This window comes from Myiozetetes cayanensis, unplaced genomic scaffold (genome assembly GCF_022539395.1).
Source record: "Myiozetetes cayanensis isolate MyiCay16 unplaced genomic scaffold, myiCay2020 scf29, whole genome shotgun sequence".
In the NCBI taxonomy this organism is placed as follows: Eukaryota; Metazoa; Chordata; class Aves; order Passeriformes; family Tyrannidae; genus Myiozetetes; species Myiozetetes cayanensis.
The window spans coordinates 157,339-183,686 of record NW_026087510.1 but is presented as its reverse complement, the minus strand read 5'-3'; the positions used below and the strand labels follow the sequence as shown (position 1 = coordinate 183,686).

General features: G+C 59.9%; 1 protein-coding gene and 1 long non-coding RNA gene across 2 annotated transcripts in view; both read left to right on the top strand.

The window, feature by feature from the left end:
• LOC126644169 (uncharacterized) overlaps window positions 1-26,348 on the top strand; it is a 99,009-nt gene that overhangs the window by 65,883 nt on the left and 6,778 nt on the right. The window lies entirely within an intron of this gene.
• Window positions 375-25,421, top strand: ADORA1 (adenosine A1 receptor). Its single transcript, XM_050323168.1, has 3 exons — window positions 375-522; window positions 980-1,364; window positions 23,929-25,421. Exons 2-3 carry the CDS (start codon window positions 1,024-1,026, stop codon window positions 24,563-24,565), a joined length of 978 nt encoding a protein of 325 aa, XP_050179125.1. The 5' UTR covers window positions 375-522; window positions 980-1,023; the 3' UTR covers window positions 24,566-25,421.

The window sequence follows — 26,348 nt, the reverse complement described above, 5'->3', positions numbered from 1 at the left end:
GGGTGATGGGCCGGGTCCTCGCCGCCCCCACCCCGCGCTCAGGCTCTGCCTCCTCCCTCCCCTCCCCGCCCCGATCCTCTGCTCACACCCGGCCTCAAGACCCGGTTTCGGTGCTAAAGCCGGGGCCCGAGCCGTGCCGGGAGCTGCGGGGCTGGGCCAGACTCCGCTGCTCCCCCAGCTGCCGCCTCCCGCCGCCCCCTGTCCTGCCACCGCCTCCGCCCGCCCACCCCGTCCCCCTTCCCCCGGTTCCTCCCGGTCCCGGCGAGCCCCGAATCGGGTCAGTCGCTCTTTAAACGCTGGAAGGCGGCACCATGTGATGCTCGGGCTCCGGCGGGGAGCGGGCAGCGCCTGCGGGAGCCGAGCGGTGCCGGGCACCGGGCACCGAGCGCAGCCCCGGCCCGGTCCCCGCAGCATCGTCCCGGCCGCCCCCCAGCATGAGCCCCGCCCCGCCCCGCGGGGGGACAGCTCTGCCTATTTTGGGGTGAGGACACCCCGAAACAAGCCCTGGCCTTGCAGGACAAGGTGAGAGGGGTCGGGGCGAGCGCGGGCGGGCCGGGACTCGGGGCTCGGGCGGCTCCGGGAGGCGGGGGGGAACCAGGCGGGAGGGATAGTGGGGATCCCGCTGCGGATCCATCAGCTCTGAGCGGGTCCGGCAGACGGGCCCGGGGCGGCCCGAGGGGCGCGGGGGGCTCTGCTGCTCTCCCTGGGCTGGTCGGGGGGTCCTCCTGCAGCGCCGGGAGCGGTGGCGCTACGGGATGAAGGTGAGTGCGGGACAGAGGTGGCTGCGGGACGGAGGTGACTGCGGGAGGGCGGTAACTGGGGACGGAGGTGGCTGCGGGATGAGCCCCGCGGGGGTGTCGGAGCCCAGGGGACGGCACAGACGGGAGGGGTTTTTTTGCCACCCCCCCGGCCAGGCTCCATCCCGCTCACAGGGCACTCAGAGATGCCAGTCCCTCACAGCCTCCCCGTGCACCTGCAGGTGACCGAGGGACCCCAGCGGGAGCGGGGGGGCACCGGAGCATCATGGCACACCCCATCTCAGCCTTCCAGGCTGCCTACATCTCCATCGAAGTGCTCATCGCCTTGGTGTCCGTGCCGGGCAACATCCTGGTCATCTGGGCTGTGAAGATGAACCAGGCACTGCGAGATGCCACTTTCTGCTTCATCGTGTCGCTGGCGGTGGCCGATGTGGCCGTGGGGGCTCTGGTCATCCCGCTGGCCATCATCATCAACATCGGCCCGCAGACGGAGTTTTACAGCTGCCTCATGGTGGCGTGTCCCGTCCTCATCCTCACCGAGAGCTCCATCCTGGCGCTCCTGGCCATCGCCGTGGATCGCTACCTGCGGGTGAAGATCCCTGTCAGGTAGGAAGGCGCGTCGGGACCGGCCCTGCGGGGGTTAACAGGGAGTGGGGATGCCTCAAGCTCTTGGAGAAGCACTGGGAGAAAGGTCTTCCTGCACTCTGCCGTCCCAGACACGTCTGGCTGCGGCAGCGACCGGGACAGGCTGGGCTGGGGGGGTCCTGGAGCCTCCAGCAGCTTCTTTTGGGGGTTTGGGGGGTGCTGGGTGTGCAGGCAGAATCATAGTCCCTCAAGGACCCCCGTGGCCAGGACAAAGTGTGTCCCCACACTCGGGAGAGCCCCGGTGTGGTGCTCAGGGAAGGGGACACGGATTTGGCTTCCAGCCCAGGTTCTCCCTCACCATGGGGACTCAGGAGCCCCGGGGGGACAACCTGCTGGCTCATGGACATGTGGGACAGAGCTCTGAGAGACCAGAGGTGCCAGCCTGGCATGTTTCTTGGGGCAGCCTCACCCAGGAGAGAGCCCACAAATGACTCTTTTCCGTTTTCCCCGTCTCATCACCCCCATCTGCTGCCATTCCAAGCCCAGAGCAGGTACCTTGGGGTGTGAATGAGGGGGACACTCCGTGTTTGAGCTCTGCTGCTCCAGGAGGAGACATTTAACCCTTTGTGCCCTGTCAGGGCTGTGCTGCAGCCCCTGGGGCTTGGGGGTGTCACAGTGGGGCTGGGGGCTGCCAGTGGGGCTGGAAGGGGAGGGGACACCCAGCCTGGGTGCTGTTCCAGTGCATCCCAGCTCACCCCTCAGCAAGCAGCTGCTCTCCCTGGTCCCCCTTGCTCTGCTCAAGGACATTCCTGGGCTGCAGGGACACCTCAGCACTGCTGGAAAGCAGCCCAGCCCAGCCCAGCACACCCCACTGCTGCCACCCCCCTGACCCCGTGGCAGCCCAGACAGTTTGCTGGAGGGGTCCCCGACTCTTCATCAGCACAAACACCCCCGAAGGGCACCCAAACTCAAACTCCTCAGGGCAGGAACGGCCTTCCCATCCTGGGAGACAGGAACACCAGCGTGGGGATCAACTGACAGCCCCAGAGTGCTCAGTGTTCCCAGATCCATGGGATCCATGGGATCAGGCCAGGGATGTGTTGCTTTGGGGTTTTCCTGCCCCCACAGCCAGTGGAGCTGCCTGGGGAAGGAGTGTAAGACGAGGGGGTGGGGGGGGGCGCAGGATAAATCCACAGTTCCTGCCCACCCCCTCCCCACCACACATGATCTCACAGACTGTTCCCAACTTCCTCCCTGGCTGTGATTTTCCCACCCTGACGAATCCCTGTCTCCCAGCCTGTCAGTGTCACCGAAGCAATTCCCACCCTGTCGCTGCTCACGGGGCTTTTTTGGGCTCTCTCATTCCCTGCGTGGGGTGTGGGAGTTCTGCAGACTTCCAGCAGCACTGCCTGGCATTTTCCTCCCAACCCCAGCCCCTTTTCCTCCTTTGCTGCTCCCTGGGCCTTTTCTTTTGGGAGATTCCTGTCCTGACCCAGGAGCGATATTAACTTGGAGTGTAGTTTAAGTGGGTTTTTCTCCCGCAGTGTCCCCCCGGAATTTTATCATCCCATTCCGTGTCTGAGCACTTGGCACCAGGAGATTTTCCTCTGTCTTTTCATAGCCTACTTTAATATTGAAAAGCTTTGCAGCCTCATCAACTTAATGGTTGCACACTTGGAGGTGTTTCCCAACCTTACTGATTCTGTGACTGGATGAATTCCCAGTGGCTGGAAATGCAGGGATTTTAGGGGATGTTGTGCCCTATATACAGCAAGTAAGAGAGGAAACACCATAAAGGATATTCCCTGAGTCTGTAATGCCTCGAGTTTCTCCTGCCCTGTTGCAGGATGATGAAAGATGAGACTGGAAATATTTTTCCAGCTGGAATTGAAGCTTTGGGGTGCCACCCCAGAGAGGTTTGTGGGCAGGTGGGGGGTGAGGAGGGGGATTCTCGGCCTCAGGCCCATCCCTAGGGCAGCCAGGACATGGGGCAGGGACAGTGTGCACTCTGCAGCCTGTCCCTGTGCCAGGGAAATTCCGCAGATAAGCCTGGCACAAGGTGGATGTTTGCCAGGGTGATCCATACATGGCTGAGGGGTCTTGTGGGATGGGATTCCTGGGGATCCCGTGCATTTCCAGACCTGCTCTCTGCTCACAGGAGGCTCAGGGAGAGGGGAATGGCTCTCACAGAATCCCAGGATGGTTTGGGTGGGAAGGGATCCTAAAGTTCACCCAGTTCCATGGGCAGGGACACCCCAGCCCAGGTTACTCCAAGTTTATCCAATCCAGCCTTGGGCACTTCCAGGGATGGGGCAGCCACAGCTTCTCTGGGGATTCCATCCCAGCCCCTCACCACCCTCCCAGGAAAGAATTCCTTCCCAATATCCCATCTCTCCCTGCCCTCTGGCAGCAGGAAGCCATTTCCAACAGGGAATTTCCCAGAGGCAGCTGCCAGGGCCTGGGAGCAGCAGGAGAGGGGCTCCAGGAATCCCTGCCCCTCCCAAACACCAGCCCCACTCCAGGGTCCCCACGTGCATTTTGGGTGTCCTGAAGGGCTCTGTGAGGTTTTCCATGTCCCTGTCACGTCCCCAGCTGGGGGGAGAAGCCAGCAGGACTCTTGGCTGGTGGGGAGAAACAAAGTCACCTCAGGGCTTTTCCAGCCTTTCCATTCAATCCGACTGGAAGTGCGGCCTGGCAGGGACAGGGAACACGGTGCATCAAGACCTGACTCCAGCTCCAGGCTCCCCAGGGACATCCCAGCCCTTGGGGGACAGCCTGCAGGTCTGATCCTTCTTCCAGCAAACCCCTGGCCTGTCCCGGTGCCAGAGCTGAGCCCCGGGGGACATCAGGAGCTCTGTGGCCCCGGGGTGGGGGTTTCCTGGCACTAAACGGTGCCCTGAGCCCCTGGGGAGTCCCAGGATGGCAGTGGGAGATGCCAAAGCAGCACCAAACTCCCTGCCTTGGGATCCTCCGTGGCACAGAAGCCCAGAGGAATCAGCTGCTCATTGCAGGGGGAGGCAGATTTACCCAGACAGAGAGAAAAATCCCGGGTTTGGGGGTTTGTTTCTGTTTTGTTTGGCTCTGAGGTGGCACCTCCTTCCTCCTGCTCCCCCTGCCCCACCCAGCACACACCCAGCAAGGTGGGGGAACCAGGATATCCCAACAAACCCAAATCCCTCTGCCCCAACCTCTGGATATCTCCCCTGCTGGCTCCTGGGGTCTGACCGGTGCTGCCTCCTCCCAGGGGGTCTTTCCTTGACCACGGGGGATGCAAGAGCATTGTTTGGGCTGAGCAGGCTGGAGCAGAGGATACCCCCTCCCCACCCACAGGGGCTACCCTAAACAGCTGCAAACCACCTAAAATAGCTCTGCTGCCTCCCCGCCGGTGGGAGAGCTCCCACCTCCCCTCTCACATCCTTCCTCTGCGCCGGCGACAGGGCAGGACCCCCATCCTGCCCCCCCCCCGACCCCAGCCGGGCCCAGCGGGGTCCCCCCAGCCCAGACCAAACTTCCCTCTGGCAGCCGTGGCTGGGGGAGATGAAACGAGTTCAAAGGGAGGGGAAGGAGCCGGCTGGGGGGTTCGGGCAGGAACTGCCCCCTCGGCAGCCCCTGCAGGCAGGAACTGCCCCCTAAGCAGCCCCCGCAGGCAGGAACAGCCCCCTGAACAGCCCCTGCAGGCAGGAACCCGCAGGATGCTGGAGGAGATGATGCCGGGGGGGATGTTTGGGGTGGATATTGAGCTCCTTTGTCAGCACCCTCTGCTGCCCTGGGGGTCCATCTGTGCTCTGAGATGTGTTTTGGGCCACAGCAGAGGGAGTTGGTGTCCTTGGGATGCACCAAACAGCCCTTCGGCTGGGGCTGCTGGGTCTGTGGAGCACCCCCAGGGCTGTCTTGGGGTGTCCTTTGGGTTCCTCACCCCCAACCCTTTGAAAGGTGTGCCAGGAAGAGAAAACCTGCAGAAATTTGCTGGTTTGCCTCGTTTATGGGGTCTCTACTCCACAGCAAGGCCCCCCACCCTCCGAGCCCAAACCCCAACTTTGGGGTCCCCCCCTGTGGCATCCCAGGGATCATCCCCCCAGGGTGAGCTGCATTTCCTGGTGCTCAGGGTTTGGAATACTCATTGAGGCTGCAGAGCCACGGAAACCAGGCCAGGATGGGGTGGAAATCCCTGGGAATCAGGGGGACAGGAGGCTGGGGGGCAGCAGAGGGCGGGCCCAGGGTAGGGTAGGCAGTGGCAGCGCTGGCATTCCCGGAGCTCAGGGAAAGCAGGAGCATCCCGGGCCCTGCCCTGCAGTGCCTGCAAGGCAGGAGGGGAGGGGGACGTGCAGGTGGCCTGGGAGCTCTCGGATGGACGTGGCAGAGGAAGGGGGAAGCTTTTCCCCGCTGGACTCCCTGTTTTCAGGCTCCTGCCGGGCTTGCAGATGCTCTTTGCCCTTCTCTCCAGCCCTGCCAAGGGCCTCAGGCCTGGGGCCAGCTGGGGCTGGGTCATAGCAGGCCTGGGAAGGCTCTTTCCCCTCAGCCAGCTGGGCTGTGGAGCAGGACACACATCCCAGAGGGCTTTTGCCCCTTTCAGGTGTCCCAGAGAAGCTGCCCCATCCCTGGAGTGTCCCAGGCCAGGCTGGATGGAGCAACCTGGGCTGGTGGAAGGTGTCCCTGCCCATGGCAGGGGGTGGAATGAGATGAGTTTGAAGGTCCCTTCCCACCGAAACCATCCTGGAATTCCATGATTCCTCCAGCATTTCATGGAGGGGCTCAGCAGGCACCCCCTGCCATGGGAGTGGGATGGGAGGATGTTGGGATGAGACCCTGCTTTGGCCCAAATTCCCAGGCACTAAAAAACCCAGAGGCCGTGGGACATCTTCCCACCTTTCCACTTATCCACTAAAGTGCCAGGAAACCTCCCTGGGCACTTGGGATCTGAGGAATATTTTCATTGGGTTTTTTTCCCCCCTTTCTCCTGATTTTCAGGATAAAGCACCAACCCTTGATGATGAATCCCCAGTAAATTTGAAGGCAGGTCCCCAGCAAGGGCAGGTGACACATCTGCACATCTGCAGACAGGGAAGGTGGGACACAGAGTAGCCCCATGGCTGGCTCAGGGTGACCCTACAGGTAGAGGTGGGGAGGGTCCCAGTGCCTGTGGGAGCTGATCCCTGGGGCCAATCCCCTGGGAAGTGGGAATATCAAACCACAAAAGCAGTTTTTCAGGCCCTCACGGGGTTTTCAGCCCAGAGCAAGGGGATGAAACCAAGAGAAGGACACGCAGGGGTGGGTTTCACGTGTCCCCACGTGGACACATGGGACAGGAGGTGTCTCCGGCCACCCCGGCAGGAGCTCAGTGAGGGCAGTGGTGAGAGATCCTGCCCAGCCAGGCCAGGGAACAAACCCAGCAAGGCTCTCCCAAGGCCTGTTTTAAAGCCTGGAGGATTTTCAAGCGTGTCCAGGTGACTCAGAGCTCAGGGAGCTGCTCTCACGCCGGGAGCTCATCTCTCCTCCTTCAGCCTCCATTTGTCAATGAAAGGATGCCACTCGTCCTTACAGGCCCTTCCCCCATGCAAGCACGTTGCATTTCCAGGGAAAACACTCCCATTTTCCCCATCCTGGAGTAATTCTGGGGACTGGCAGGTCTTTGCAGCCGCTTCTTTCATCTCTTCCCTCGCCGCCCTCCTCCAGGTGTATTTTTAGCCAGGCAGAGTGGTCTGTGGAGACCTCCATGGCAGGGAACAGGCAGATCTGAACCAAGGTTGGAGATTAAAAGGCAGGACTCAACCCCCAGTCCAGGGAGGTTCGTGGAGACTCCAGGCTGTTTCCCAGCCGCAGTTTCCAGCACAGTGCACCAGCTCAGCGTGTGGGTGCTGCAGCAGAGCCGGCGCTTCCCACCCAGCTCTGCTCCAACCAGATCCGGGTGCTCGGACAAGATGTGCTGGTCCAGCACCAGGAGTTGAATTCCAGTATCCCCGAAACACTCCGAGCCTCGGGAGGGATTTGCCAGCACATTATATTGGTCTGAGATCCTGCTAAATACCTGGTAAATACCCAGGTGAGCTGGTTTTCAGCCCGACTCTCTGATCCACGGGGTAATTTGCAGCCGAGAGCCGGCTAAGTCAGGGATCAAAGCCGCGAGGGCTCTTCCCTGGGCGAGGGAATGTCTGGATTAGGCTCGGCGGGAGCGCTCGCAGCTGCTGCAGCGGCGCCACGAGACCTTCGCCACAGACACAAAATCAGGTCACTCCAAAAAGCTCCAGACGCTGCAGGGAAGAGACTTGGGCTGGCAGCAGCATTCCCAGCTCCCGGGATGTCATGGAAAAGGCTGGGGTTTGGGGGTGCAGCGAGGGAAGGGGTGGGGGACGCTCAGGAGGGAAGGGAAGAGCCGTGAATCCCGTGCAGGGGTGCTCTGGACTCGCTGGAATTTGGAGTTATTCCCAAATTTTCAGGATTAAAAGGGCAAGGGGAGGTGAATGGCCTCGAGAGAACACAGCTGAGCTTCCCGAGCAGCGCTATCCCATCTCATCCCGGTCCTTGTGGCTCTCAGCAGGGCAAGACGTGGCTCCCGTGCCGGGTAATCTGCGCTGACCCCGTTAGCTGCGAGGCCACATCTGTGCCAGGCACAGCTCCACATCTGCCAGGGCTGCACTGCAGGGCCAGGAATGAAAAACCAGCTCCTTCCTGCTGCTCTTGTCCTGCTGCCCCCCGAAATCCTGCTCTGGGAGCATTTCCATGGGGGTTTTTCCCCGTCTCTCCCGGTTTTCGGGTAAAGCATCGCCCCTTGGGATGATGCGTCCCGGGTGGATTTGGAGGCACAATCTCAGCAGGGGCACATCTGGAGACAGGGAAACTGAGGCACTGAGCGGCCCCACAGCTGGCTCGGGGTGTCCCTGCTGGCAGGGACAGAGCCTGGGGCGCGCTGGGAGGGTGGGAGGTGAGATGTGCTGGGAAAACCCACCCTGGGCAGAGCTGGCCTCGGGTCACGGCTGTGCCAGGGCAGCCCGGCTGTCCCTGATCCCAGCCCTGGGAATCCCAGCAGGAGCAGCTCAGTGGAGCTGGATTATTTCTCTCTTGCACCTCTCAGATGGTTCTGGAGCCCACTGGGAGTGTTGGAATAAGCTCGAAGTGTGTCTTAGGAGTGCCAGGAGGTGCAGTGACAGGAGGAGTGACGGGCTCAGACTGCAGGAGGGGAAATTTAGCTGGGATATTGGGAAGGAATTCCTGGCTGGGAGGGTGGGGAGGGGCTGGGATGGAATTCCCAGAGAAGTTGTGGCTGCCCCATCCCTGGAAGTGCCCAAGGCCAGGCTGGAGCAGCCTGGGATAGTGGGAGGTGTCCCTGCCCAGGGCAGGGGTAGGACTGGATGGGATTTAAGGTCCCTCCAACCCAAACCATTCCATGATCCCAGGATTCTGTGGCTGCCCATGAACTCATGGAGCAGAGCCCAGAGCAGGTGAGATGGTGGATGGAGCCCAGCAAGGCTCCACAGCCACCAAGGATCAGGTGTGGTGGTACCTCCAGCCCCAGAGGGCCTGTCACTGAGCCCCAAACCCATGTGGGGACACCCAGCCAGGCTGTTACCCTTCCACCTGAGCCCCTTGAGATGGTTCTCCCCTTTCCTGGCTGTTTCCTGGGGCACTGGGTTGGTGCAGGGGATGGTGATGCAGCTCTGAGTGGGTGCCCAGGGCTCTCCAAGGGCTCTCTCTGTGCACTGCTGGCCCCAAGCCCAGGGAAACACCCGACAGAGGGAGGCTCTGCCTGAGCAAAAGCTGCTGGTTCAGCTGCCCTGGTGCCAGCCTGGCCCTGCAGGCAGGGAGTGGGGCTGAGTCAGGACCAGCTCACCGTGTCTGTGCCCCAGCAGGGGCTGCAGGAGCCCTTTGATGGGGGGCTTTCCCCACCCCTGAGCTGTGACTCCATCCAGGGGAGGTGTCACCATCACCTGGGCTGTGACTGCCCCACCCCTGCCCCACCCCTGCCCCACCTCAGCCAGAGCAGGGCATGGAGCACAAATCAGGGACTCAGGGGGTCCTGCCTGGGGTGCAGGTGGGATCAGACACCACTCTGGGGGCTCAGACACTGCTCTTGACACAGAGCCCTGCCCAGTGACCAGCTCTGGAGCCCTGGGCTGGTCTCCCTGTCACTGCCCAGCCCTTGGTGTGTGTCTGGCTCTGGTGGTGCCACGTGGCCACCACCTCTGAGCCACCCTCAGCTCCTTTTGCACCCCAGGGTCCATCCCAGGGGGGTTTTTAGCCCGTTCATGGAGCTGGAAGAGGCTTAAAGCTGTCTCCAAATTGTCACCTCGGCTCTGCTGCCCAGAAAGGGGGGTTTGGCCCTGAACTCGGGTGGGAAACAGCAGGGACCGAGCCCAAACTCTGACCTGGAGGGACAGTTTGCAGCCAGTGAGGCCACACCCCATCAGATCTCCTATGTGGGACATCCCAGAGCAGCTGGCACCCAGCAGGAGGGGCTGCTGGCCATGGGGACTGCCCTGAGGGGACACCTGCAGGTCCCTGGGCCTCCAGGGCAGGAGGATCAGGGCTGGGAACCACGGATCTGCTTCCAAAGGGAATCAGCCTGACAGAGGGCAGGGATGGCTCATCCCAGGGGCATGGGCAGGTCTGTGCTGGGGGGGCAGGGGGGGATGGAAAGGTCATGACAGCACAGAGAAGGCTGGGGGGAAAGGAGGAAAAGGTGGGAGGCACCAGGGTGAAATAACCTGGGAGATGAGTTTGTTTGTGACACACAGCAGAGTCACTGCAGGGCAGGGGAACCGATGGGCTGGAAGGGAAACTGTCTGGGAGAGGGACAGGGGAACACCCTGCAGGTCCTGCCAGGGGGTGTGAGGGAAGCCCAGACACAGAGCAGGGGAGCTGTGGTCCCTGCAGGCAGCAGGACAGGGAGTGTGGAGACTCCTGGGAGGAACAGGGACAGGGACAGGGACAGGGACAGCTTGGGAGACCCATCCTCCTGGGGACAACAGCACCATCTCAGGGCCTGGGGTAGTGCCAGCCAGCACAGCTGAGCTGGGATGAACAGCACTGGTTTATCCTGGGCATAAATGACTGAATTTCCACAGGGGTCCTGCCAAACCAGCAGGGATGGGCTCGGGAGCCAGAGCCTGGCCTGGGGGCTGCTCTGGGCTGGGAGGGGACATCCCAGGGGGACAGTCCTGCTGGGACACGGCTCATCCAAGGTGACCTGGGCTTTCAGGCCCATGGAATGAGAAGGCAGATGTCCCAGGGGCTGGCAGGGCCCTGGCAGGGAGAAGCTGCTCTGGCAGTGCAGCAGCCCAGCTGCAAGTGTGGCTCTTGTGTGGGATGTCCCGAGGCAAGAAAGAGCAATTGATGCTCTCCAGGGCAGCCACAAAACGTCCCCAGAGCCAGAGGGGTGTCCTGAGAATAGCAATGAGCTGGGCACCCCAGCAGTGCCAGTGCAGCCCTGCCCTGCCAGCCCCAGCCCCAGCACAGCCCCCCATTCCCCAGGGGAAGAGGAGATGTCTCTGGTGGTGCCACCAGCAAGGCAGGATGAAATGACCCCAAAGGGTTGAGATCCCCCTTCCCAGAGAGTCCCATGGCCCGAGGGTCAGCTGGGGATGGAAGGGCTGTGTTTGGTGATGTTGGGCAGGGCAGGAGCAGGAGTAGGATCAGGATCAGGCCTGGAACAGTCTAGAAGGCTTTGTAGCATCTGGGTTTTCCCTTCACTGCACTGTGGGACCAGCCCCTCCCCCTCTGCACCCTGCCCCCATCCCTCACTGCCCTTCCCATCCTTTCCCCCCTCCCTTCCTCTCCCCCTGGCACAGAGCAGGGAAGCACAGGGAGCAGGTCCAGGGTGGACTGAGGGGCTTTTGTTGAGAACCAAAATCTCTGATCCCACAAAGGAGCTGGAGTAGTAAGGGGGATCCTTCCCCCATCCCCTTTCCCTTGTCCTCCTCTCCATGCTGTGCTCCCCACAGCCTCGTGGGGCACAGAGCTCTGGGTGCCAGCAGGAGCATAGGGACAGTCAGGGAGGGGACACCCCTGTGCCAGCCCCTGCCTGGGTGACAAGAACACCTTTCCAGCTCCCAGAGCACAGAAAGCCAGGACATCACCACCAGGGCAGCTTCTCCACCTTCTCCAGGCTATTTCTCTCCCTGCACCCAGAGACAGGCAGGATTATTTTGGCCTCCTGCACAGGCAAGTGGCAGCTCCTGGCACCAGGGACGCTTTCTCATCCAACCTGATCCATCCTGGCATGTCACAGCTCCCTCTGCCACTCATTCCCCCATCTGTTCACAGAGGGGGTGATGCTGCAACCCCTCCAAAAAACACCAAGAGGCCAGTGCTGAAAACGCTGCCTCAGGCACAGAATTAGCACAGACTTGGGGACTAAACTGCTCCTCTTTCTTTTCTGTGCTGGCGTCAAACACTCAGGGACTTCAAACCCTGCAACATGAAGAGGTGAAACCCTCGTTTTGCTCAGTGCCAGGGGCTCTGTTTTCACCTGAGCACGGGGTGGTTGGGCCTGGGGAAGCCCAGGGCTGGGGCCAGAAGGATGTGGCTCTCCTGGAGCCCCTTCAGGCCCTGGAAGGGGCTCCAAGGTCTCCCTGGAGCTTTCCCTTCTCCAGGGGAACATTCCCAGCTCTCCCAGCCTGGCTCCAGAGCAGGGGGGCTCCAGCCCTTGGATTCCATGGATTCCATGCATCCCTCATCCCCATGGCCTGAGTGACATTCCCCAGATCCCAGATCCCCCCAGCTGATGGAAACACTGAGCTGCTTCCTCCCAGCCAGCCAGGGCAAGCAGTTCTCCTCCAGGGGATTAAATAATCTTTTAATCTAAACGAGACAAACGGAGTGTAAATAAACTCCAGGTTGGCCTTGCATTTGCACTTTTTATTTGTTTTCCTGGCGAGGGATTGATTCTCTGAGGTGAGGGAACATTTAATTGTGGTGTTAACTGGAGCCTTCCCTTCCCATTTGGCATTTCATCTGACTGGCTGAGATATGGATCCACTGTGCAGGTTCATCCCAAGGAAAATCACCTGATGGCTCCACACAGGTGCCCTCTGATCCTCACCTCGCCCTTGCTCATGGTCTGGGCAGGGGGGAATAAGAGTTTTTCCTCAGGCTTTGTGGGAAGTTGTCTTTGGAATCCAACCCTCCCCCCAAACTGGCACTTCTGAAATGATTTTCACTAATTGAAACTACATATAGGCAGCTCATTAGCAAAACAAAAATAATTCAATTAATCCAGCTGCTCTCTGTGCTCGAGATTGATCTTTTAATCAGGGAAATATGCTTTGGACAGGAGATGGTTGTTTTGGGTTACTGTGTCCTCTGGGGTTTGGAAACAGGAGATCTCATCAGCTCTCCTAATTCTCCTTCAGACACTGGGGTGGAGAAAAAAACAACCTCCCTGGCTTTGGGAGCTTCCCAGCCAATTTTTTTTTTGTGCCTAATCTTTGAAGTGGGTTGAGTGCAGGGAGGGAAATGTTCCCTTTGCAGCGACAAATTGTGCCGTGAGGATCCTGGTCCAATAACAAGTGAAGCTGAGGAGCTGAGTTGTTGACTGCAAGATCAGGAGCCAGGGCAGCCAGGAGAAGGGCAGAAAACAAGAAATTAAAGGGCAGCCGATACCAATCTCTTGTTCCAGCTGTGATTTAGGATGTATCTCTTTTTCTTCTTTTTTCTGAGGAGTCCTCCCGCCTTGGAGACACCAAGACCCACCTCAGCCCTGCTTCAGGCTGGGTTTGTGCCTCCTAATGCAGAGCCTTTCTCCAGGCTCCTGCCTCCCTGTCACCCAGGGAGCAGACCTTGATGTCAAAGGCAGATGCCACAACACCAGCAGGTTCTCAGGACCCCCCTTACTCCCTTCTCCCTCGGATCCCTGCTCTGCTCCTGCCTTTTGATGCCTCTGGACGCTTCCCAGGCTCCCGTGGCTGGAGGTCTCCCTGGGACCAGCCTGGCCTTTGCTGCAGCAGTGCTGGTGGCTCCTGCCCTGGTGCTGCAGGGGTGGCACTGCCTCAGCTGGCACTTCCCTCCCAGCATGGGCAGATTACTCCAAACCTTGACATCTTCTGGGCTGGGGTTGGAGCCACAGAGGCTCTGGGAGCACAGGCACCCCAGCACTTCGTGTCTGCTGCCTCATTTCCACCTCTCAAAGGGCCACATTTGTCAGATTTGGCATTTTAAAGTGGTTTCTGGAGCTACTTTCTTTCTTTCTTTGTGCTCCCCTCTTCCCCCTCCCTCCTCAGTTCCAAGGGCTGACTCGCAGAGTCCTCGTTTCAGAGAGGTTCTTTTGCATAACGAGCAAAAAATATGCAATGCATAGAAAAAAACCCAGGCACAATGCAACCAGCAATTGAAAAAAACGCTGCTTTTATCCAGCCAAACCCTGGACCTGCACTGGAGATTGCCAGAGTTGCCTTTCATCCCTTCTCCTTTGTACTTTGCCTCGCCCTGACTTCTCCAACCACTCGGTGTCAGACCCCCAGGATGCACTACTGAGCCAGGCTGGGCAATCAGCTCCCACCTCATCCCCGGGCAGGGGCAGGGCTGGTGTGGGAGGCCCTTGGAGGTGGCCAAACCCCCCGGGGAATGGCCCAGCATGGCCAGGGCACAGGAGCTGAGAGGCCTGGCCGAGCACGTGGAGGTCCCCACCCCAATGATAGGTGAGAAACACCTCCTGCCACGGGATCATGGAAGGCTTTGGGTGGGAAAGGACCTTCAGGACCACCTCATTCCACCCCCTGCCATTGGCAGGGACACCTTGCACTAGCCCAGGTTGCTCCAAGCCCCGTGCACCCTGTCCAGAGAGGGATGCACGTGGGTTTTGGGGGCTCCTCCTGAAATCATCTTCTGCTGGAGGTGGGCTCATCCCTGTGATGGGCTTCAGACTCAGACCCCCACTCCTCCTCTCCAAGGAGATGTTTGCACAGCAAATTCCCATTTTTTTTGACCACAAAACAGCTCAGACACTGAAAATGCCCCCGGAGTTTTTGCAGAGGGGGAGCACAGAGGAGCTCATCACGCCATCCCTCGGGGAGGAACCAGCTTTCCCAGCTTCGCCCCCAGCTCTGAGGGACCAGGCTGTTCTCCTCCGTGTGTCCTGATTCCCAAGGGCCTGGTGCTGTGAAAGAGTCTCAGCTCGTGTTTCTCTTCTCTTTTAAAGCAGCTCTTCTCACTCCTTGCCTGGCTCAAATCGCTGCTGCCTCAAAGCAGCAGCCAAAAGACAAGAACATCACATTTTCTCCCCCAGCTCTGGGATCCTGCAGCTTGTTCCACGATTTTGCAGCCATTGCCAGTGGTGTTAAATTATCTCCCTCCCACCCCTGGGGGAAGCCAGAGGTCCAGGAAAATCCTGGGGGGCCGTGACCACCCGTGGTGGAGCTGGGAGGGAGCCCTGGGGCTGCCTGGGCACAAATCCTTGGCTCGGTGGGACTTGAGTCCCATTGATGAGGGGCACTGGGTGCACCCTTGGGACTGTCACGTGGCAGAGGAGGTGACAGGAGCACGGCCACCCCCTCAGCACCCTGGGGTGGCCTCGGTGCTGCCACAGCTCCAGGTGGTCTCACAGGGTCAGGGGGGCAGCACTGGCCTATTGACACAAATCAAACTGGGGTTTCCATCAGGCCTGGGGTGCCCTGGGGGTCCCCCAACCCCACATTTATCCCCCCCACCCTGTCTGGGCCGAGGGGCTGAGCACAGGGAGAGGGGTCCTTGCTGAGAGTGGCTGCTCGTGCAGGGACAGAGCCCTGGGAGCTGTCAGGATCCATCCATGGGATCCACCCACGGGATCCACCCACAGGGTCCATCCTCAGGATCCACCCCGAGGATCCACCTCCAGGATCCACCCCCAGGATCCATCCCCGGGATCCACCCCCAGGATCCACCCACCGGATCCACCCCCGGGCGGCAGCCCGAGCCCAGCCTGGGCTCAGTGTCCCGAGCAGGGGGGTCTGTGGGTGCTGCTGGGGTCAGGATGCTGCTGGAAGGAGTGGGGGAATTTCCACGTGTTCCTTCACCTTCCTTGGCCCCCAGAGGTGTCTCCACCCCCGGGGCAGAGCCTGAGGGAGGGACGGGGGGGTGTGAGGTCTCTGGGCTTCCCATCCTTCCTCCCTGGGGTTTCCAGCGAGTGCTGCCCTTGCTGTGGGAGCTGCTGGGATGGCCCGGGGGGAGCAGATGGTCCCAGACCAGGGTGGAGCTGCCGTGGTCACGGCAGCTCCACCTCTGAGAGGAGAACAGGGCCAGGGACCCCAGAGAGGCTCTGCACTTCCTGGCAGCCTGGAAGTGGTTTGTTCCCAAGGCTGTGATTCAGTGCCAGGGCCTGTGGAGAGCAGAGGCACAGACACTCTGGGCTCCAGCCAGGAGCAGCCCCAGGAGGGTGTGCAGGGAGCTCTTCCAGCCTGGAGTGACGCTGTGGCTGCTCCCGACGTCCCAGGGACCAGAGGGGTGATCAGACAAGTCTCCTTGGGTCAGCAGGACAAGATTTAACTCAGTCCTCCAGGGCTGCTTTTGGATGTGCCCACACCCCCCTGAAGATCTCAAGGATCTCAGGATGCCTCCAAGGTCCTGGGAGAGGGGGCAGGGCAGGCTGAACCCACCCCAGGGCAGCAGCACCTCCCCAGGCCCTGTCTGAGGTCCAGGTCGCTTCACAACCCTCTCTGCCAAATCCCAAACCACAGACCCCCCCTTTTGTACCGTTCTCCTTGATGGAGCTGTGGCAACTCCAGCTTCTCCCACTGCTGAACAAAGCTATCACCAGAGCCCTGGGGGTGTCCTGTCTCTGTGTGGGGCCCAGGCAATGCTGGCAGGGTGGATTTCTGTCCTCACAGGCCTCACAGTCACCCTCTCCCTCATCCATTAGAGAATCAGTGGCTGTTGGAAGTGATTAGAGACCTCCAGTGGTCTTACCGCTTGTTGCAGAATGATTCCTGCATTTTGGGATGGTAAAACCAAGCCCTGGAGGCAGACTGGACCAGGAGGAGTGTCAGCAGGATGATCCCTTATGGATCCAGGCACCCCCATGATTTTGGGGTCCCTCATCGTGCTTTTGGGGGAGGTTTGAATGAAGCAGCCTTGTGGTGTGGTGGAGGAGATTCGAAGGATTCCAAGGGGTTTGGGAGCTGGGATTCCAAGGATTCCAAGGGGTCTGGGAGCTGAGGTCCTCAAAGAGGGGGGTGGCTCATGCCCAGCTCCTCCCCTGCAGCTCCAGGGCTGGGAAGGTTCCAGCTGCCCCCAGAGCGGGTGCCAGGCAGGAAGGACACCCTGTGGTGAGAAAATCCTTCCCTACCTCACCCTGGGGTGGTTCCAGCCCTGCTGGGGTGCTCTCAGGGCACTGCTCCGGGTGCAGGGACAGCCAGGACCTCTGGGATCACGGGAATAACACCCAGGCCTGGGCTGGACCCTCACAGAGACCATCCACAGAGGGTTGGACTCAACGATCCCCGTGGGTCCTTCCCACTCAGAATATCCTGTGATTCTGGGAAATCCTGGCCCCTGTGGGGGTCACCCAACCTTGGATCCCCCCACAGACTCCCAGCTTTGCACCTCCTGTCCTCACCTCTTCCTGCAGCACTCGGCTCACCAAACGCCCTCCTCCCACTGTCCCAGTGCCTGCTCCACACTGGGAGCACTGGTGGGGCTGGGAGCAGGGCAGCCCTCACTTGGGCTGGGTCTCAGTGGGTGCCAGAGAGCTTCCAGGGGGAGATTTGGGATGCAGCCCCACCCACATGTTCCCATCAGGGTCTGTCCTGCCCTGGGAACCCTCCACAACCCACGCAGTGTCCCCTCCAGATGAGCTCCTGCTCACCCCAAACAGACACGGGGCGGGGGACCAGGAAGAGATTTTCCTCCTCGGCTCCTAAAAAAATCAGTTCCTCAAGATCTGAGGGCAGGATTCCTCACCACACCCCCCTGGCCTGTGTTCTCTGTCCCCTCTCATCCCAGGGGTCTGCTGGAGCTCCTCGGGTTTCTCTCACAGCTCCGACTTCTTGAAGATCAACCAGGCAGAGATGCTTGGAGGGGACATCCACAGGACACCTGGGGTGTTCCTGGTCCCTCTGGAGCACCAGGAAGGGTCTCTGTCATAGGACAGGCTGGCAGGACTGTGCACAGCAGTACTTTGGTGCAGGGCCCCCGTCCTCGATGGACGAGCTCTTCTGGCTCACCTGAAAGGCTGAACCGGTTCTTTACATCTTGACTTGCCAGGTGGCATTTGACAAGCAACAAATCTGGGATTTTGGGATCAGGACAACCCCCCATGCAGCCCAGAGGATGTGCTGGTAGGGCCAGTCTCCTCCATTCTGAGCACTCGTGGGAACAATTCACAGGGAGCTCCATCCAGGCACCAGCTCTGGCTGCTGTTGGGTGACATCTGTCCCTCCCAAGACCACCACTCACGTGGTGACACCCCCACCAGTGGCCACAAACCCACGTTCCTTCCCAGGTGGAAAACCAGGGAAGTGCTGTGGCCTGAGAGCAACGTCCTGCCGTGGTGGGATGGATCCATGCACCCCTGTGCTTTTGGGGTCCCTCGTCGTGCTTTCAGAGGAGGTTTGCATGAAGCAGCCTCATGGTGTGGTAAAGGAGATTCAGAGGATTCCAAGGGGTTTGGGACTCCCCTGCCTGGGAGAGGATTCCTCACATCCCTGCCGTGGCTGTGCCATCGACACCACCTGTACCCCCACCCCCAGAGAGTTCCCAGGGCGGCCCTGGAGGGTGGGAAGGGCCACCCAAGAGCTCGAGGTGTGTTGGGCACTGTGGGTCCCCCACTGGTGGCTGTGGGAAGGGTGTTGAAGGGCTGAGTGGTTGGTGTTTGACCCCAAAAAGGCCACACAGCTCCCAAATGTCACAGGGGAGGGACGAGGACAGAGAGATGCGACTCAAACCATGCGGGAGGACCTTGTGCCAAGTGACATTTGTGCCAGTGCTGAGGGACCTTTACAGACCTTTCAATGCACCCTCAGAGCCTTGGGAGCCCTCACGACTGTGACCTTCGGGGTTTGTGCCTAAAGGAAGGTCCAAAGATCCAAAGGGAAGGAGGACAAGGGGAAAAGCAAGAGAGTGGACAAAGAGGGCAGGGTTAGATGGGACAGTGGGAAGAAACTGGATATGGGAAGGAATTCCTGGCTGGGAGGGTGGGCAGGCCCTGGCACAGGTTGCCCAGAGCAGCTGTGGCTGCCCCAGCCCTGCAAGTGTCCAAGGCCAGGCTGGATAGACTGGGCTGGTGGGAGGTGTCCCTGCCCATGGCAGAGAGTGGGACTGGATGAGCTTTAAGGTCCCTTCCAACCCAACCCATCCTGGGATTCCGTGGTTCTGTGATTTGGGGGCAGAGCCACCTCAGTGTCACCACCCCAGGGGGAATGTCCTGTGACACGAGGGTCCAGCCCCGCCTCTGTCCTGTGAACTGGAGCAGCAGGAACCCTGTGCTGGCCAGGGGGTTGGAACCAGGGGATATTTAAGGTCCCTTTAGCCCAAACCATTCTGTGATTCCTCCTTAGGAACAAACCCAGGGTTCGAGGTACCAAAGGATCCGTGATGAGGTTCCTCTGTCACACAGCACCTCCCACCTCGTGTGAGTGCCCAGGGACCTCCTCATCCCCCCTCCCTGGGCTGGGAACACCCCCCCAGAGCCCAGACACCGCTTGGCATTTCCCAGATTCTCATTTTGGAGCAGCTCTGAACGCCAAGGCCTGAGTTTCCCACCCAGAGGCCTCCAGGACACTGAGAGATCTGACAGGGAGACCCAGGCAGGGGAAAGGAGCAGAAACCCAAACCCTCTGCCATCAAAGCACTTTTGTCCAGAGCTTTCCAATTAGATCAGGACACGCTCTGGCTGCTGTTCCTTGCTGCTTATAAAGCAGATGAGCTTTGTGTCAGCTTGGCCTCCCCTCCTCCTGCCCCATTGGCTCCAGCTCCTTTCATTAGCCATGGTCTGTCTTCATTAGTGAATTAATTCCCCAGGAATTAATTCTGCAATAAAACCCACCAGACCGAGGACCTGCAAAGCCACATCTTGGCTCTGGTTGGACAACAGAAAGGATTTCCTGGGCACAAAAAGATAATCACAGAAATGCCAAAAATCCTCCTGTTTTATTCCAACCAGACCTGGGAGCTTTGAGGGTTTTTTTTAAACAAAACAAGAGGTGTTTGGGGAGTGCTGGGTTTGGACTGGGCTGGGAGTGGGAAATGAGCTCCCAGCCCTCTCTGGGATGAGGGGAAATGGCTTCCCACTGCCAGAGGGCAGGGAGAGATGGGATATTGGGAAGAAATCCTTCCCTGTAAGGGTCTGGGGGTCTGGGATGGAATTCCCAGAGAAGCTGTGGCTGCCCCAGCCCTGGAAGTGTCCAAGGCCAGGTTGGATCAACTTGGAGCAACCTGGGCTTGTGGAAGTTGTCCCTGCCCAGGGCAGGGGTGGAATGGGATGAGCTTTAAGATCCCTCCCCAAACCCCTCTGGGGTTCCATGTTCTCCTGGAGAAAAGGGGCCTCAGAGTTTGCTCCTCTGACTGGCATGTCCTGGAGTGTCCCCTCAGGAGGCAGCACTTTCCCTGGAGCTGCTGCTCCTTTTAGCTCTGACCAATTTGTCTGCCCCTGGGGACGATTTGTCTGCCTCCACCTCCACCCATCACCTCTTCCCTTCCCCTGGGGAGCAAACAGCACCATCAATAATTCCTATTTTGCCTCCTTGCGTTACTTTCCAAAACCTCACAGACATTTTTGTTCCGCACCAAACCCAACCTCCTGCCCCTCCCATCTCCCCAGGGAACCAAAGAGGTGGATGGTGGCTGTGCTTCCTTTCTCCTGAGGGCTTGGGGTGCTCTTTGTGGGGAAGGGATGGTGCAAAAACCACCACTGAGGGGGAGGAAACTCTACCAATTATGGTCAGGCTGAAAGCCCCCCAGGCAAAGGAAACAAACCCAAAGTGGGTGATGATGGTGGTGACTCTCATCAGGGATGGTTTAGTCGCAACTGCCAGTAAAAATAATAGTGGCAATAAAATTGCAAGGATGCTGCTAATTGTTCTGATGCTGATGGTAATAATGAGATTATTTATTAATTGGGAGCCATTACCAGCATTTTCTAGAGCTTCTTCCTCCCAGACCCACCCCAGCCCTGTCATGTTAGTGCAGAATGAGGTAAAGGAGAAAGGCTTTTCCTTCATGGGAGGAAAAAACACAGGAACAGCAAAGTCTGTCCCCGACCCTCTGTTAATCCCCCACCACGTACCGAGGGGTTGGGAATCAGGTGGGATCTTGCATTTCCACCCTTGGCAGAAGCTCAGGATCATTAAGGTTGGGAAAGACCTCTGGGATCATCAGGTCCAACCTCTGACCGATCCTCACATTGTCAGCCGAGTGCCAAGTCCGGTCTTGCCTCGGACACTTCCCGGGAAAATGGGGTGGAAAGTGGTTGAAGGGGGGCCTGTGAGCCCCAGGGGAGCTCCCTGGGCAGAGCTGGGGGAGGGAGAGAGGAGGATCTTTTGCCCCTCCACGTGGGTGGGGACAGGGACCACCCGTGGGTTCCCAGGGATCCATTTCCCTGCAACCTCCTCTGGGCTCGGTGCCTGAAGGAGCAAAGGAAGCAAAACCAGCCCCAAATGTTGCCGTTTCTCACGGATTTTTGGGTTCAGCCATGGTGTTTTTAGGACCTTGGTGCCCACATGGAGGAGGGTGGGTGGACAGGCTGGTTCTCAGCTGCTCCTGCAGGGCCACGGTCAAACCTGGGGGGGCAAAGTGAGGTGGGGGGCGGGGACAACAGGTCCTGCTGCTCAAATTGTGTGGGACGGGCCAGGCACGGGCAGGGAGGGGGAAAATGGACATGGGCAACGAGGGTGGGTCTGGACCAGGGCAGAGGGGTGGAGATGGACCAGGACAGAGGGATGGAGATGGACCAGGACAAAGGGATGGAGATGGACCAGGGCAGAGGGATGGAGATGGATCAGGGCAGAGGGATTGGTCTGGACCAGGGCAGAGGGATGGAGATGGATCAGGGCAGAGGGATGGATCTGGACCAGGGCAGAGGGATGGAGATGGACCAGGACAGAGGGATGGAGATGGACCAGGGCAGAGGGCTGGGTGTGCAAGGAGGAGCAGGGATGGACGTGCAGCAAGGTGGGAGCATCCATGTGAGGCAGAGATGTCCCCCAGAGAGGGGGTGGGTGGGTGGATGCAGGCAAGGGGTGGATGTGTCTCGGGAAAGGATGGCTGGGCAGTGAGAAGGACGGCTGTGCCATAAGGAGGACAGAAGTGCCATGAGGAGGTGGGAGGTGGGGGAGCCCCTGGCAGGGTGTGCTCTGTGTTTCCCCCCTCTGGACCCCCTGAGCTGTCCCCCCATGGTCTGCACACCCTCCACAGCTGGCCCCACATCCATCTGCACAGCTCAGGATGTTCTGGAGCTCTGGGGGGGCTGGGATTGTCCCCCTGCAGCTGTTCCCCAGCCCCTCTGCTCCTGGTTCACGGGTGACAGTGGGGACTCGGTGCTCCCACCCAGGGGAGAAGGGCTGGGTGCTCTGGGAGTGCCCCCCCGTGGGTGCTGCCTGCAAGCCCTGGGAGGGTCTTTGGGGCCGTGGTGGCCCTGTGGCTGCTCAGCACTTTGTGTCCCTGATGGTGGCTCTGCCACAGCTCTGCAGGGCAGGGCAGGGGGGGAGCAGGTCCAACAACATCAGCAGGAGATTCTGGGAAGCCCCAGGAGTGGGGAGAGGGGACACAGCCCGCAGGGACTGCCAGGAGGGACTGGGATGGGGGACAGGGCTGTTATTTCCACTCTTGTCACCCCCTCCCTGAGCTGCTCCAGCCTGGGGGGTGGGAGGGGGGTGTCACAGGTGCCAGGGCACACCAACCCCCCAGGACCTGTTCTGCGTGACACGGGGAGCACAGGCCAGCCCAGAGTCCCACGGGAGCCTCTGACATCCCTGTGCCCCCCCTCCCGTGGGCCCCCCTCCTCCCTTCCCTTGTCCCACAGTCCCAGTTCTCTCCCACCCCCCTGCCCTCCCTGTGCCCCAGCCCTGCCCAGGCCTTTCTCAGGGTCTCCTGCCCTCTCTGCTCCCCACAAGGAATAAATCACCCTCTGACTGCAGCCTTGACTCTCAGAGGAAACGGCTGCCCACATTGTCACCTCCTTCCCATGGGACCTGGCTGCCACCAGCATGGTGGGAACCTTTTCCCATGGCAGGGAAGGTTCACTCAGGGAAGCTGCTGGGAGGACTGGTGGCTCTGGACCCTCTGGACTCCTGAGGACTGATGTCCCCTCCTTCACCCTGAGCCCTCCCTTCTCCCACCCTGATGCCTTGCCCTGAGAGGGGTCCTGAGAAGGGGAAGGGGACTGGTTTGGGGTCCTCAGCCCTATTAAAAAGCCCCAAAATGCTCCATTTCCCACCACGGGCAAAGGAAACCTTTTTCCAGGACCAGGATGGAGATCCAGCTTTGCCATCCAGGTCCACGTGGTCCAGGTCAAACACCAGCAGCACTGACAGACCCAGCAAAGAGCCAGGAAAGTGGCCTTTGTTTAACCCCCTCAGGGGAAAGGCAACTCCGGGGCTGAGAATCTTCTGAGCCTCCAAGGAGAAGCTTTTCTGAGGGCCAGGCAGGAAAATCAATGGAGCAGACTCCACTTCCCGCTTGGAGAGCTCTGGGGAGACGAGCCCAGCCCTGCAGTGCTCTCCTGCTCCTCCTCCTCCTCCTCAGCCTTGGCACCAGCCCACGAGGAAAGAGGGTTTGTGGATGGGCCACCTCCATTAGGGATGGAAATGGAACAGGCTGTGCCCAGAACCTTCCCCAGGGCTCCATCAGCACCCCAGACCCTCCCTCCGTCCTCTTGGCTCCCAGGAGGGGCTTTGGCAGCGATTTCCTCCCCTGGCAGCATGGAATGGTCCAGGGCAGGAGCTGCAGGCTGGGCTGGGCTGGGAGGACAGGGAGCCCTGCAGGTCTGGTTGGAGGGGCTGGGATGGGAGCTGGGCTGGCAGGGCACACAGACCCCTCCAGGGGATGGGGGAGGACACCCAGCAGGCCCCCTCCAGGTTCCTAAAGCATTTCCTGGTGTGGCATCAACCCCCTGAGCTCCAGGAGCGTGTCTGAGGTCTCTGCCCATCCCAGGGAAACCAGTTTGTTGACACAGCTATCAGAGCAGGCCGTTGCTGGTTGCCAGGGGAGGGGTGAGGGGCATCACCCCAGCCCAGCACGGGCACTGCCACCCCAGCTGGAGCAGCCCGTGGAGATGGGAGGGATTTGGGATGTTCGAGTGCAAGCCATGGAAATGCAACCCCTCAGGATGGTATGAACTGAGGGGAAATCACCCCCATTCCCACAGCTGCAATTCCCAGACACTAACCTTTGGGAGGATGGGCAGGTTGGGTTGTGGGCTTTGAGCTGCTCACAGGTCACCCAGCAATCCGTGTGCAGCACTCTGGGAACGTGCACAGAGACATCCCAGCTGAACCCCCAGAACCCCAGATCCCTCCAACCAGACCCACTCTGGTAACTGCATTTCCCCAAACTTCCCATCTACACGAGGTTCATGTGCAGGATCCTCCTGGTTTTGGTTCAGCCCCAACTGAGACGTGATTTTGAGAGGTGGGGGACGAGCCTGGCTGGTGTTGAGCTCCCCCCTGTGCCTCCTGTCCCCCCCCAGGTACAAGAGCGTGGTGACGCCCCGGCGGGCGGCCGTGGCCATCGCCTGCTGCTGGATCGTGTCCCTGCTGGTGGGACTCACCCCCATGTTCGGCTGGAACAACCTGAGCAAGATGAGGAGGACTCAGGAGCCCAACGCCAGCCAGGAGTTCATCATCACGTGCCAGTTCGAGACGGTGATCAGCATGGAGTACATGGTGTACTTCAACTTCTTCGTGTGGGTCCTGCCCCCCCTGCTGCTCATGCTGCTCATCTACCTGGAGGTCTTCAACCTCATCCGCAAGCAGCTCAACAAGAAGGTCTCGTCCAGCTCCAACGACCCCCAGAAGTACTACGGGAAGGAGCTGAAGATCGCCAAGTCCCTGGCGCTGGTCCTGTTCCTCTTCGCCCTCAGCTGGCTCCCCCTGCACGTCCTCAACTGCATCACCCTGTTCTGCCCGTCCTGCGAGACCCCCCACATCCTCACCTACATCGCCATCTTCCTCACCCACGGCAACTCGGCCATGAACCCCATCGTCTACGCCTTCCGCATCAAGAAGTTCCGGACAGCCTTCCTGCAGATCTGGAACCAGTACTTCTGCTGCAAAACCGCCAAGAACGCCACCGGCAGCACCACCACGGCCGAACCGGCCAATTAGGGCCGGGGGGAGGGCAGGGAGGGGGGTCTGTGCCCCCCCCGGACCCACTGGACGCTGCTCCTGCCTTGGGAGAAGGGAATGAGGACCTGGAGGGTCGGGGCCATCCCAGCAGCCTGGTCCCCCCCCCTCCCGGGGGGTTATTTATTCACTGTTTGGATGTTGTAGCCCTGCACTGTTCCTTTCTCGGTTTGTTTTTGGTTTGTTTCCCCCCGTTTGTTTTTGTTTTTCTTTTTTATTTTTTAAGGGTTGCCAAGTATTTAAAAGGAGAGGTTGTACAGACAGAGGAGCAGTTTATCTTCCTGCAAATAAAGAGCCGTGGCCCAAACCAGGCAGGAGGTGCCCTCCCATCAACGGAGACCCCCAGCTCTGTGGGGTTGTGGGGGCACCTCCTGCTCTGCCCCCCCTCATCCATGGACTCAGCTGGGCACTGGGAACCAGGGAGTGAAGGTGCTGAGGGCCCAGGCAGGGGGATTGCTGGAGATCTGCAGCTCTTCAGAGCTTTTCTTCCCCCTCCACAGCCAGGGAGAGCTGAACCTGGCACAGGCACGGCAAGGGAGGGGAAAAGGCCTCCCATGGCAGTGGAACCAACCGTCCCCACAGAGCACAGGGTCGGTGTCCAGCTCCCAGTGCCAGCAGACAGGGGGCAGAGGGGCAGTGGAACCCTCAGCACAACCCCAGAGTGCTCTGCAGGAGCACCTCGTGCAGCTCCCCGTGGACCCCAACAGCACCCACACCCCAGGAGCTGCCCCCAGGGGCTGTGTCCTCTCCACATGTCTTTCCTTCCATTTACTTCGGGTTTGAGCCCTTTTCCCTCTTTTCTCCCTCGTGTCTTCTGTGAAAAGCAGCAGCAAATCTCTCCCGGCCCGTTTGTCTCATCTGTCTCATCTGTCTCATCTGTCACTCCCTCTCCCCCTCCCCGTGCAGCCAAACGATTTCAACCCAAAACTGTGGGATAATGCAGCAATTCCATGGCCCAGCGAGGGCAGAGGGGCACCTGCACCCGTCTGGGGGCAACTGGGGGGTGGCTGCAGGCCAGTGAATCAGTGCTGGTGCTGCCACAGGGACACTTTCCCACCCCTCCCACTGAAGGAGGGGGTGGCTGGACATGGATCACCGACCCCTCCCAGCTCTGGTCCCTCTGGATGGGGACAGTGCCAACCCCTGCTCTGCAGCAGGATCCCCTCCAGGGCTCAAGCAGTGGTGGGAAGAGTTAATTGGAGTTCATTGGGATTCTTTCCTTATCAGCATCCCTCGTTCACCAGGCTCCCATTGGAACACTCGTCCTGTGACCCTGCAGGGTCCTGCCCTGGGAGGGGACACGTCACCAACGGCAAAGGGGCTGCTGAGAGTTCCTGCGAGGGTTGAGGGGGGTGCAGAGAGGAAAGAGACCTTGGAAGTATGAGGTTTAGTGGTTGTTTCTTAGCTGGGCACCAAGAGCAACACTGAACAGGGGGCATGGGCAGTGGGGCTGCTGGGTGTCCCCTTCTCCCACTCTGCTCAGCCTGGAGGGAAGAGGAGGGTAACAGAGAAAAGAGGAGATGAGGAACTCGCCCTCCCACACTTTGCAGGGGCCTCAGGGTGTCATTTCCAGGCTCCACACTGGGCAAAACGGGAGCAGAGCAGAGGAGCAACGGCAGGACAGGGGCAAATCCTTCCCAGGGACCCTGAACACCCTCCCAGCCCCCGCAGTGGCAGAACCCGATGTCAGCAGTGCCTGGGGGTGCTGGCAGAACCCGATGTCAGCAGTGCCTGGGGGTGCTGGAGAACCCGATGTCAGCAGTGC